Source organism: Diabrotica virgifera, chromosome 2, assembly GCF_917563875.1.
Source record: "Diabrotica virgifera virgifera chromosome 2, PGI_DIABVI_V3a".
Lineage (NCBI taxonomy): Eukaryota > Metazoa > Arthropoda > Insecta > Coleoptera > Chrysomelidae > Diabrotica > Diabrotica virgifera.
This window is the reverse complement of record NC_065444.1, coordinates 282,535,225-282,547,592: the sequence shown is the minus strand read 5'-3', so window position 1 is coordinate 282,547,592 and position 12,368 is coordinate 282,535,225. Positions and strand designations below refer to the sequence as shown.

The window sequence follows — 12,368 nt, the reverse complement described above, 5'->3', positions numbered from 1 at the left end:
TTCTTTGTTCATAATTTCCTCTTCCGTTGTCTCTATTTTCGTTTTCCCTTCTGGGATTAAAATCTCGTCTTGTATAGTCCCTCCTATTTTGATTTCTATCTCTGTAATCTTGTGTTTCTCGGGGCCTGTAATCTTCTCGCGACCTTCTTGATTTTCTTTCTCTTAGACGTGATTCTCTTATTTGTAAGAATTGGCATAGACTATCTATGTCTTTGTAGTTTTGCAATGTGATATGGTCTTCCAGCGTTTCTTCGAAATGTCTTGCAATCAGTTCGACTAATTGTTCCGATGAGTAATTATATTGTAAATGTTTTGCATTATTGTAAATTTGTAAAGCATATGTCCTTTCTGATACCCCCATCCTATCATTGTATTTCCCATTTTGCAATTCCTTGTTAATTTCCAATTGTTGGACTTTTCCCCAGAAATAATTCAAAAATTTTTGTTCAAATTGTTGCCAATTGCCGAATTCTTCTTCTTTACTATCGAACCATAGGCTTGCTTCATATTTGAGATGGTTTCTGATAGTTTCTTTTGCTGTTTCGAAATTTCCGATGTGCTGTATTTTCTTTTTTAGGCTATTTATGAACGGCACTGGGTGTAATCTTCTTACATCCCCGCCAAACCTTATCTTCACGTCATCTGTGCTATGTATAACCATTTCTCTTCTTTCTCCGACATTCTGTTGAGTATTGATTTCCGCAATCTTTCTTTCCACTTCTTCTATGTCTGCTTGAATAGCGTTTTGCAACTTGTTTTCCAAACTTTCCATTTCTTTTTTCTGGCAATTCGTTAACTCCTTCATTTTATTTTGAATTTTCATTTCTTGTTCTTTCATGTGGTCCTTCATTCTCATTTCTTGTTTTTGCATGTGATCTTTAATTTTCATTTCATACTTTTCTATGCGTTCCTCTATTTTCTTATTGTTCTCTTCTATCGCTTGTTTTGTTTCCTGTTGATTGTCATCCATTTTTTTCTCCACTTTATCCATTGTCCTTTTTGCTTCATCCATTTTTTGTGACTGGAGTTGCATCAGTTGTAATAGTTTATCTATTCCTGATAATTCTTGCTGTTCTGATGCCATGATTGTCGTGTCTAAAATATCTTCTTGGTCTGAATGTTCTTTTTGTTTTTTGTTGTCTTTGCTTTGGCTTCTTGTCACAGACATTTGTTTTCAAGAAGTACTATCCCCGCCAAATATGAAATTTTACTAGTGTTACCAAGACGACTTTTTCTCACCCAAATATTATAAATTGTCAATAAATATATCAAATGTAAATATCGTAAAAATAAATTATTAAATCAGTTATGTAAAATTTGTACCTAAAGAGATCTAAAATTTTATGTTATCAAATGTAAGTATCTCACTTTTTACCACAGGCATATAAATTTTCAAATACCGGCTTTACTCTTTCTATCCTTCAAATTTGCCACTAGAAATACTTTACAATGCTCCACGTTGGGCGCCAGTTGATGTGATCTTGATTATTGATATGAGATAATATTCTTATATGTTACTTAATTTAATCAATGTATTAATACTAATCCAATTAATTAACCAGATCACATATCAATATGTTTTCAATCTCAGGGCGAATTATAAATTAATTACTTACTTCCGTGGCTTCTAAATATTTCTTAATGGTTCCTAATCGGGATAGAAAAGAAAAGAGTAAAAAAAATACACATATGGGTCACAATTATAATCAAAATATTTTTTATTTTATTTAAAAGGCAATCAATGCTTAATATTTGCTATTTCTTATTATTCTTAAACATAACATTTACAAATGGGAATCTTATTTCCTTTTGGTTTTCAATTGAAAGTTTTTATTAACATTTAACTATTAGGAGTTATTAGGAACAACTCTATTTAAGTTTGATGAAGCTTTTCTGATATTATTGATTATGTTATTCAATTTTTTATGTGGAATTTAATACGAAAAACCCATACATTCATGTCCAAACAAATGAGACTGACCTTTTCCTGGTGAACTGAAAATGTCCTCACACAAGACCCGTTTCCTGCTATCCTTGGCTGCGATCAAACCTCGTCCTGGCTTCCAGTAATGTTCTCCTTTGAAAAACTAGCTCGAATAGCTCTCGTTCCTGCGTCTGTCGTGATGCTGTGTTCTACCTTTCTCGAAACTGCTATCAGCTACCGGGACACTCTTGGCTCAAGGAGGTTCTTTTACTCTCGACCTGGCCTACTTCTCGTTCCACGATAGATACTCCACACTCACGGAACTATACCGGCTTTCTCACTCTCCGTACACTACCGTCTACTACTCGACTTCTCTTCTCGACAGCTCAAAACATTCCGCTCTCACTTTGTCATTCATTCACCTACTTTCTAAATATCCCTTCCAGATTCACAAATCAATCTTCCACCACCAACTCTCATTCGCAGTATTCCTCAAAACCAATTTTTAATCTTTCTAAATATGCTTAATGGATTTCAAAAGAAAATATTTAATTCCCATTCTAAAATACTTTCTAACTATTTACAAATTTTAATGACCTATTCTCTCTTTCAAATGAGTCTTATTTAGCATAGGCTAATGATCGAAACCTTCCGCGAAAAACGATAATGAACGATCATCTATTTCACTGAGTTTTATTTAGCATAGGCTAATGATCGACCTTCCGAGAAGAACGATAATGGTACGCGTCATTCACTTTGTTTATCTAAGCACATTGTTCCGAGTTTCGTACGCTTATTCTAATCACTTCTTAAAATTAAATATAACAATTTGTTGTATACAGGTTGTTCTAAATTTATATGCCCGAGGTTGAGAAAATTAAAAATATTTTATATTACAGTAAATTTTGTTTATAATTATCAAATTTTAATTTTTATATCAAATAGAAATATAACAATATATATATATATATATATATATATATAATCATAAGCTTCGATTCCAGCAATAAAATTGCTGGTAAATAACTTTTCCCAAAAATGGCCTATTCTCCGATAATCAGCCCAGACTATAAGATGCACCATTGACTGCCGGAATGGCATCTCTCTCGCACTCACCATTGACGGCAGCCTAATACGTGCATGGCGCTCATTATTATTACTTATAAATAACAGCTTAGTAATAAAATAATGACAAAAATGTCTTCAGGATCTTGTAGGAATGGCTTTAATATTTGATTTGGTCACTCTCTGACTTTCATAATAGTAACTTTTAGACGAGTTATTAAGCCTTGAAAATCGACATTTTTCGTCTTTTTTTTTCAATTTTAAATTGCTTATAACTCGAAAACGATCAAATTTAGAGAAAAATTATGAGACCTTTTTTTCCTAAATGGTTCAAAAAACCTAAAAAAATTGTCCGGGCCGAAAACATTGATTTTTGCAATTTGGTTAAAAAAAATTGGACCACGTTTCACGTGGGCGACTTCTTGAACCTTATTCTGGGATTTCATTGGAATATTTTTCCAACGAACCCGCCGATTTCGCCTTGTCTAATATATGTAATTAAAAAGTTTCCTATCCTATAAGCCCGCTCTAGTTAGTACTAACTCATTTCTGAGTCTGTCCGTCCATGATATTCTAATTCGAAGCGTTCGACGCAGATGTCTTCAACGTCTATGCTTTTATTGCGTGCAAGAGCACAGGCCAAACGTAACACTTTAGCATCTTGTATCGGAGGTTGAAAACCAACTCGCGATCAGTCAGAAATTTACGAAGCCTCAAAAGAGCATTTCTGCCTTGTTCTACACTGTTCTTTCTATTTCATTCTCTGGGTCCCAACCCTCGTTCAACAGACAACCTAAGTATTAATTTACATTGCCTGACTTGTTTGATTTCTTCTCCAGAGATATATATCCTTTGTGCTGGGATAATTATTTTTACGTATAATCATTGTTTTGTCTTTCTTCTTCTTCTTTGTTTTTTTTGTCATTCTTGATATTTATTTTGAAACCCCGAGCCTCACGTGCAAGAGTTAGATCATTTAAAACGCTTTGAAGATCTTCAATGTTGTCTGCCACTAATAGCGCTGTGTCATCGGCATCTTCTTCTTTATGTGCCATGCTTGTTTTCAACCCTTGGCTATCGTCGTATTAACAAGCTGATGAAATGTTTCTCGGTTGGCAGCTATATGAAACAATTCCTCGACTGTTCGACCTGTCCATTGTCTAATGTTACGCAGCCAGGACCGTTGTTTTTCTTCCAATACAGCGTTTTCCTTCGATTTTGCCCTGAATGATCAACCGGAGTAAGCGATATTTAGGTCCTCTCAATATATAACCGAAGTATTGAACCTTTCTCATTTTTATGACGTTGATTAATTCTCGCTCTTTGTGCATGGTCTCCAGCACACGTTCGTTGGATATGTGTAGGTACTGTCCACGGGATTCTGAGCATGCGACGGTAACACCACAACTCGAATGCTTCTAATTTGTTGACATTCTTCATTTTTGTTGTCCAAGTTTCACATTCATAGTACAAAACGGACCAGACGTAGCACTTCTATACTTGTTTGGAATCTATTAGCTTCCCGTCGCTGGTACAATGGAAATATTGAAATAGACACTGTGGACTGTATTCTTTACTTGTATTGAATTAAATAGTTACAAATACACTTCTAGGTCCGCGTACATGTTCTTACTTGACTACTTGTATATTACTACTAGTCAGTACTAGTTCCCGAATTCTGAATTCCGAGTTTATCTTTGAGGCACGCGCGGTGTTGCCACTGTTGCCATTTTAAATCAAAGTTAAAAGTCCGAACAATACTCTTAGATGTGTGGTCAATGACAGACTTCTACTGCACAATACAGAACGGCAGCTAATACCGCTTTTCCGTGCAAGTTCTATTCTGGTCGAAATCTCATCACTTTCAACTCTGCAGTCAATCCAGCTACCCAGATATCTAAAGCGTTCCACCCTTTTCAAGAATTTTGTTATCTGATTTTGGTACTGAGTCTTCGATATTAATTTTTCCGACCACCATCCATTTGGTTTTCTTTGCGTTGATTGTTAAGCCCTTTGCAATACATTCGTTGTTTACAGCGTTCAACAGCCTCTGCCATTATTATGGCGGTGTCATCTGCGTGTCTGATGTTATTAATGATTTAATCACCGATTTTAACACTTCCGCGTCGATTATTTAACGCTTCCTCAAAAATTGTTTCGGTATAGGCATTGAACAAGGTCGGTGACATCTCATTGACACATCTCTGCAATCAGCATATTTGGTTATATTATTATTATTTTTGGTCTAAATAACGTAAATCAAACTATTTATTAAATAATTAGGTACTATTAATTTTAATTTTTTTACAGCCTCGTGACTGCAGGAACGAAGGAAATTAAAAAATATAATAGAAAATTCCCAGATAATTTCCGCTTTGGTGTAGCCACCTCAGCGTACCAAATTGAAGGTGCTTGGAATGTAGATGGAAAAGGAGAAAGCATTTGGGATACTTACGTCCACAGAGTACCCTCCCCAATTAAAAATGGAGATACTGGAGATGTTGCATGTGATAGTTATTACAAATACAAAGAGGATGTCAAACTTGCTGCCGACCTTGGTGTAAAACTGTATAGATTTTCGATATCCTGGTCAAGGTACCCAATTTATAATTAAATCATTACTTTAATGAATATAGGTACTCAACCAAACTTATATGGAATCACTATGTATTTGAAACCTGCACCGTGTGGAAGCTATAGGTGTAAATATTTTAGGTGAAACGATAAGAAAAAGAGTTGCCGTGCCCAAGAACTGTATAGCAGGAGGAAGTTACGGAATCCCGAGTTAACCAGGTAGCACAAGATTGATCACGTAAATTGGTGTCTTCAACACCAAAACTGGAACATTGCAAATTGAAAAAGTGTGCTATTTTTTTTCACACGAAAGTAGGATGTGCAAAACCAAACGATTATCGAATTCGTCTACTTATAGGGCGAGGAAGAGAAGCAAGAACGGAAACTGCCAGATTTATTCATAAATATGAAAGAGGAAGGGTCATGTTCTGGGGAGGAATTATGATCGGTAAACAAATTCTTTAATTTTCATCCTAAAATCCTACTTTAATAGGTCGAAAGTATGGTGATGTGATTCTATAACCTGTAGTTAGGCTCCTGAGAGATGCGATGGAAGAAAATTTAATTTAGCATTAATTCGCATTAATTTAGCAAATAATAAAAAATATCAGATGATTCCGTATAAGTTTGGTTGAGTGTACGTATATTATATCCAAAAATTATGAGTATATTAGCAGCACTAAAGTAATAATTATTATTTGCATTTGCAAAATAGTGATAAGGAGTAGATACATATAAGTTTAAAAATTTTCTGATTTAAATGACTAATCTACAGTCAAATTCAAACGTAGTGGAAAATTCATAGGATTTTGTCCGAATAATTTATATCTTTGTGGGATCGGTACTCACCTGAGCGATCGCACACGTATGGATTTAATAAGCGTTTCTTTGTAAATGCAATGAAGTCGACTTTACTATTAAAGCGTCGTTTAAACACAACGATAAGTCACAGCAACTAGTTGTGATGACAAGTTGAAACGCTGTTTAGACGCTGCGATTCAATGCGATACCACCTTCAACCCAACTCCAACTTTGATAAGTTGTGCGATGCACCGTTTACACACAATGATAAGTTGCAACAACTCGATTCACCTTGATAAGTTGTTTGATTTATCGCTGTGTTTAAACGACCCTTAAGTAACAAGACATAGACTCAACACACAGGGCCTGGATTCCGTGCACTGTAGATATCTACAGTCGCCTTCTATCGATGTCAATTCTCATGAAAATATTTGAATTTTTAGCTTTAATTGAATTATTTTCTAGTTTTGCTAGGTTATTTTCTAATTGATGCTGAAGTGACACTTAGTAAAACAAGAAAAAATTTGAATTAAAACTAAAAATTCAAAAATTTTCATGACAATTGCCATCGACAGAAAGCGACTGTAGATATCTACAGTGCACGGAATCTAGGCCCAGACTAAACTTTGCTACACATTATTTGCCTGAACGATGGTAATTGATAGTAATACTAAGGTGTTTCTATAGTATGCGGTCTACCATCGCGTTTATAAACGCATAAATAAGAAGAATGAATATTTTTATTTTACAAATAATCCTTTGTTATATCTCTATTTATTATTATAGTTGAGAATAAGCTAATGTTGTGCATTATTCAAATTAAAATAATAAATTAAATTGATGTAAGTAAAATAATGAGGTATATCATGTCTTAAGAAAGTCTAAGCCATGAATAATTGTAATGACTTATTAAATTAATTTGTATAATATTCCTGTAAGTGGTGTTTAATATATTTTACTTTATACTTTTGCGGAATGTGCTGCAGTATTAGGTCTGGATCCCGCGTACCAAAAAAAGTTTATTACTAGTAAGCTGAAATTTTGTTAATAGCTTAACGGTGTCTAGTCTGACAAAGTTTGATGTACGGGAACACTGAAACAGGGGAAATTTTAATTGTGGAACAGGTTACAGGTTTCGAACGTCAGACTACGAAATCGTCCCATGTATTTTGTCCGACAGAACTTCCAATTGATTTGTTACCCTTTCATTAAACTCTCATGCAAAAATCAGACTGCTATTTATTACCAATATAATTTCTATCATTTGACATGTTCTACGTGTCGGACTTATTAAAATGCGCAACATATTTGTCGGACAAACATTTTTTCGTATATTATATAAAGTGTAACGGTCTCAAATTTACGTCTTATAAATATATCAGGTCCGGTCCTGTAGTGACGAATGAATTAGATGCAGTGTTATACTGCGAAATCTTTTTTGTATATATCCCACGATATGTGATGATATTATGATTTTTGTTTGCCGTCCAAATACTCAGAATTAATACGTTGTGTGTGTTTCGGCTAGTATCAAAAGAATTTAATGACTTTCTGGGACATAAAGACTGGGAAATGTTTATGTTACGAGCTGAATGTCGACATAAACAATGTCTTTAGTGTTGATAAAATTCTTAAGTAGTTGGGTTCTCAGAGTTGACCGTTGCAGCTGAGCCAGCAGTTTCTAAGCGAGAGCTGAGGACTGTTGCAGCTGAGCCAGCAGTTTCTTAGCGAGAGCTGAAAGACTTGTTTACGGAAAGTAAGTATTCCTGATTGATTTACAACTCCTAGTGGGATGGTTTTGGAAAGATACCCTGGTTTTTATTGGATAAAACTGCCTGATGTTTGTTAGAATAGGAGGTGAATTATTTTTTTGAGAGAAGGAACCGGCTCAGAAATTGGCACGGAAAGGAAGTCAACATCTAGCGATGAAGGTGTACAGTCACAGACCGATTTGGTCTAGGAGACGGTTTTTGGATTTGTGAGTTATGAGATGTAGTGATTCCTGATTCAGTATGTTTTCTTAGTTAGAAAACAAACTTTGGGTATAGTGAATACCACGAGAGTATATTTTGTGTCCAGTTGTCTAGTGTATTAGAAAGAATAGTTTCGTTATGTTGTTCTTAATAAGAAATAAATGCAAGTTCGCAACGAGTTTCTCCAACTTCATAATAAGATAAAAAAAAACTCATTTTTTTAACAAAATTTTTACTATGTTCAAACGAACAGTGCCTGTACATCGTTCCAATGTGGAATGTTCTATAATTATCAACCAATAGCAGTTACCTTTTTTTTGCTAATAAAACAAAACTTTGGGATTCTATTCTCATACTATAAAATGTTGTGAAATAGTACTTTAATTCAAACAATTGTAAAGTACTAAGTGAAAAGTGTTGAGCAACGACAGTTGCAGTTGAGCTAAACCAGATCCATGTAGCTCTCTCTAATCATCAATGCAGTCCAGGTCACTAGGTGCTCATAATAAACTGTTTATTTTTTTCTTCGAACAATCTCGCAAAAGACTTAACTTTACCAAAATCATTTCAATGTGTTTTTAATTTTTTTATTTTTTTAATAAACGTCTACTATGTTATAACTTTTATTGGTATTTTCTTTTACACACTTTATCTCTTTTCCTTCTTGTTGGAGAGAAGTACAGACAAATTTACGACCGCAATGGTAAGTACCAACCTACATCAAATGGAACGACATTGCAAGTAACTTTCTTTAATTTTGGATGATTGCAGTATTATTTTGATTTATTAATGGCGCCAAATATTATCTTTTAATAATTAATGTTATTTTAAAACCCATCCCTTAATTCTCTGAAGAATGTAGCTTACCGGAGCATCCCCAAACATAGCGGAGTAGAACATCACGCCTATGATCTACATAATTACACTGTTTTAATATATTTTTTTATTTTATTTAACGCTACTTAGGGTCGGTTGTTCGAACGCTAATCGACAATGATCACTATCAAATATTTAATTACTGTCAAAACTGTCAATGTCAACTTTGGTTGGGTTGCTAAAAACATAATTGATTACAATTCTGAGACTATAATCAATTAATATAACAATAATTATTAACATAATTGATAATAAATCTCATAATTTTAATTAATTATGTTTTCAGCAACCCAAACAAAGTTGACATTGACAGTTTGGTGACAGTAATTAAATATTTGATAATGATAATTGTTGATTAACGTTGGAATAACCGGCCCTTAATGTTTTACACAAATGACGTCACGTCAAATACTTTTTTGTTTATTTAATTTACCCATCTAGGCTTTTGTTTTCATTTACGCTACACAAATTCCGCCCACCGTTTAGGCAGGCTACAAAAGTTTACTATTGACAAACTTAAAAGCAACCTGCTAGTTTTCACAATCATAAACTTGTCAGAATGACACGTTCCACAATTAAAATCACGTTCTACAATTAAAACTTCCTGTGTTCCCGTAGATCAAAGTTTGTCCGACTAGTTACCGTTAAGCTATTAACAAATTTTTAGCTTGCTATTAATAAACTTTTTTTTTTGATAGGATTGAATCTTATAATATATAAGTACCGACTACTATTGAGCTATTGGTATATCGACTATTATTGAATCCTATTTTTACAATTTTTAGAGTATTACCAAATGGAAAAGCCGACAATATCAGTGAAATTGGTCTCAATTACTATAAAAATCTAGTTAAAGAAATTCGTAAATACAACATGATTCCAGTTGCTACCATCTACCACTGGGACCTACCTCAGAAACTCTATGATGAAGGTATTCACTGGAGTAATGTTAGTTTAGTACCCCATATTGTAAATTATGCAAGAATTGTTATAAAAAATTTACCAGACGTAGGAATTTGGATTACCATCAATGAACCAAAACAAATTTGCCATTTGGGATACGGCAATACATTGCTAGCGCCTGGTTTAAACAGCAGTGGGGTCTTAGAATACCAGTGTGCATATGTGCTTGTTAAATCCCATGCTGCTATTTATCGTATGTATAAAAAGGAGTTTCCCCATTATAAAGGTAAGTAGCCATAAAAAAAGATTATTACTCCACACGTCATTTTATAGTCATCATCATCAACTTATACGCGTCCACTGCTGAACATAGATCTCCCTCAGCTTTATCCATGTGTCTCTATCTTGTGCGGCTTGCATCCAGTTACTGTAAACACGCTTTAGGTCGTTGGTGGGCGTCCTCTGTTCCGTAGTGCTTCTTATCGTGGCAATACTCGACAATATGTTTTGTCCATCGGTTGTTTGATAATCTGGTGACGTGTTCTGCCCAATTCCACTTTAGCGACGCGATTCTTTCGACAGTGTCTGTTGTTTTTGTTCTTCGACGTATTTATTCGTTTGGGATTCGGTCTCTCAGTGTGACATCCAATATCTGACGCTCCATGTCACTTCGAGTAACGCGAATCTTGTTCACTACCTTATTTGTGAGTGCCTAAGTAAAGTGTCGTACAGGTCGTTGGCATGTATTACATGCCTACTACTCATCACTCTTTGACACATGAAAGTGCACTGAGGTCGTCGTAGCCGTTTAATCAGTCTAATATTTCTAACAGCAATATTTAAAATAGCTCAATCTTTTTTTCTATTTGTTCTAAAGTATTTATATTTGGTAGAATTGAAGAAAACATGTTAAACATGCTACAGGTTGAATTTAGAAATATTAGTATATATGAAATTTAATAAAAAAAAATGTTTCATCCGGCAAGCAGATGGGTACAGATCGACCTATATTCGGATCTTAGAATATATGGCCTCTAACTCTGCCTGAGTTAAATATTTTCTTGTACTCATTGAACCTAAGCGAGACACAACCTGCACCGGCGGACTGCGTAGACCATTCTGCGGATCCTACTATCAGTTCATGCGTTCGCAGGTCTAGCTTGGGAAGGTTTGTCATCGGCGTACAGTTTTCTTTCATTATTTAAATGTTTCCGCTCCATAAGTGAGCACAGGTCATATACACTGGTCAAAAATTTTCCTTTTTAGGCATATGGGTAAGTTCGATTTAAATACATAGTTCAATTTACCAAACGCTGCCCAGGCTAATGCTATGCGACGTGGGAGCTCACATGTCTGGTTATCTCTGTTCAACAGAATTCCATTTCCCAAGTACTTAATGCAGTCTGCTCAATACCCTTTCCATCAAAACAATATTACGATTTAGCGCCAGATTAGTCATTACTTGCATCTTGTTCATGCTAATATTTAGTCCGACCTCTAAGCAAGCGTGATATAATTTGATCAACAGTATTATTGCATCATTCATTCGATATAAAGACGATGTCATCTGCGAATCTCAAATGACTAAGTTTCTCTACATTTATGTTGATATTATATTCGTTCAGATCTGCCTTTTTACAGGTGTATTTTAAAAGCGTCGTGGCTAGCTTGGGTGAGATAGCCGTACTCCTCGCTGCCTCGCTGTATACAGAATTTATTTGTTTCTTGCTCAGATAGCCGTTCTAGCCGTGGCATTTTGGTATATCTTATGTTACAGTTCAAGTTGATTATCCAGTTGGAGTTGACTATTCCTAGTTCGAGTCAACTCAAACTGCTGGTTTTAGTAAAAGTTGATTTTAAATATAAGATGAAGATTTTTATTCAACATTTACTAGTAAAAATAGACTCCGACTAGAAAAAGTGTACTCTTCCAATGCCATTTATTAAGAGTTGATTCACACAAACAACCGATTCTAGAAATTAAACGTTACTGGATATGTTCGAATCGTGATACGTGGTTGAAACGGTCAAAACAAAGAGACGCACACTCATCAAAAAAGCACGTGAGATTATACTCGTATAATCTACATTTACTGAATCGATCCAGAAATAGTCAACTTAAACTAGTAAGAGTTGATTATATTTTTCTCGCCATCTACTTTTACTAAAAAGGGTTAGGAAGAGTCGACTTCAACTAGTAAAAGTTGAATTAAATTTTTCAAATCAACTTTTACTGCTCGTTTCAGTTGGAG

The 12,368-nt window shown here is 34.6% G+C and overlaps 1 protein-coding gene across 1 annotated transcript in view; it reads left to right on the top strand.

Moving 5' to 3' along the window:
• LOC126879923 (myrosinase 1-like) overlaps nt 1-12,368 on the top strand; it is a 48,134-nt gene that overhangs the window by 16,774 nt on the left and 18,992 nt on the right. Inside the window, exons 2-3 of the mRNA XM_050643269.1 lie at nt 5,300-5,584; nt 9,999-10,402. Coding sequence (XP_050499226.1) covers nt 5,300-5,584; nt 9,999-10,402 — 689 coding nt within the window. The remainder of the gene's footprint in view (nt 1-5,299; nt 5,585-9,998; nt 10,403-12,368) is intronic.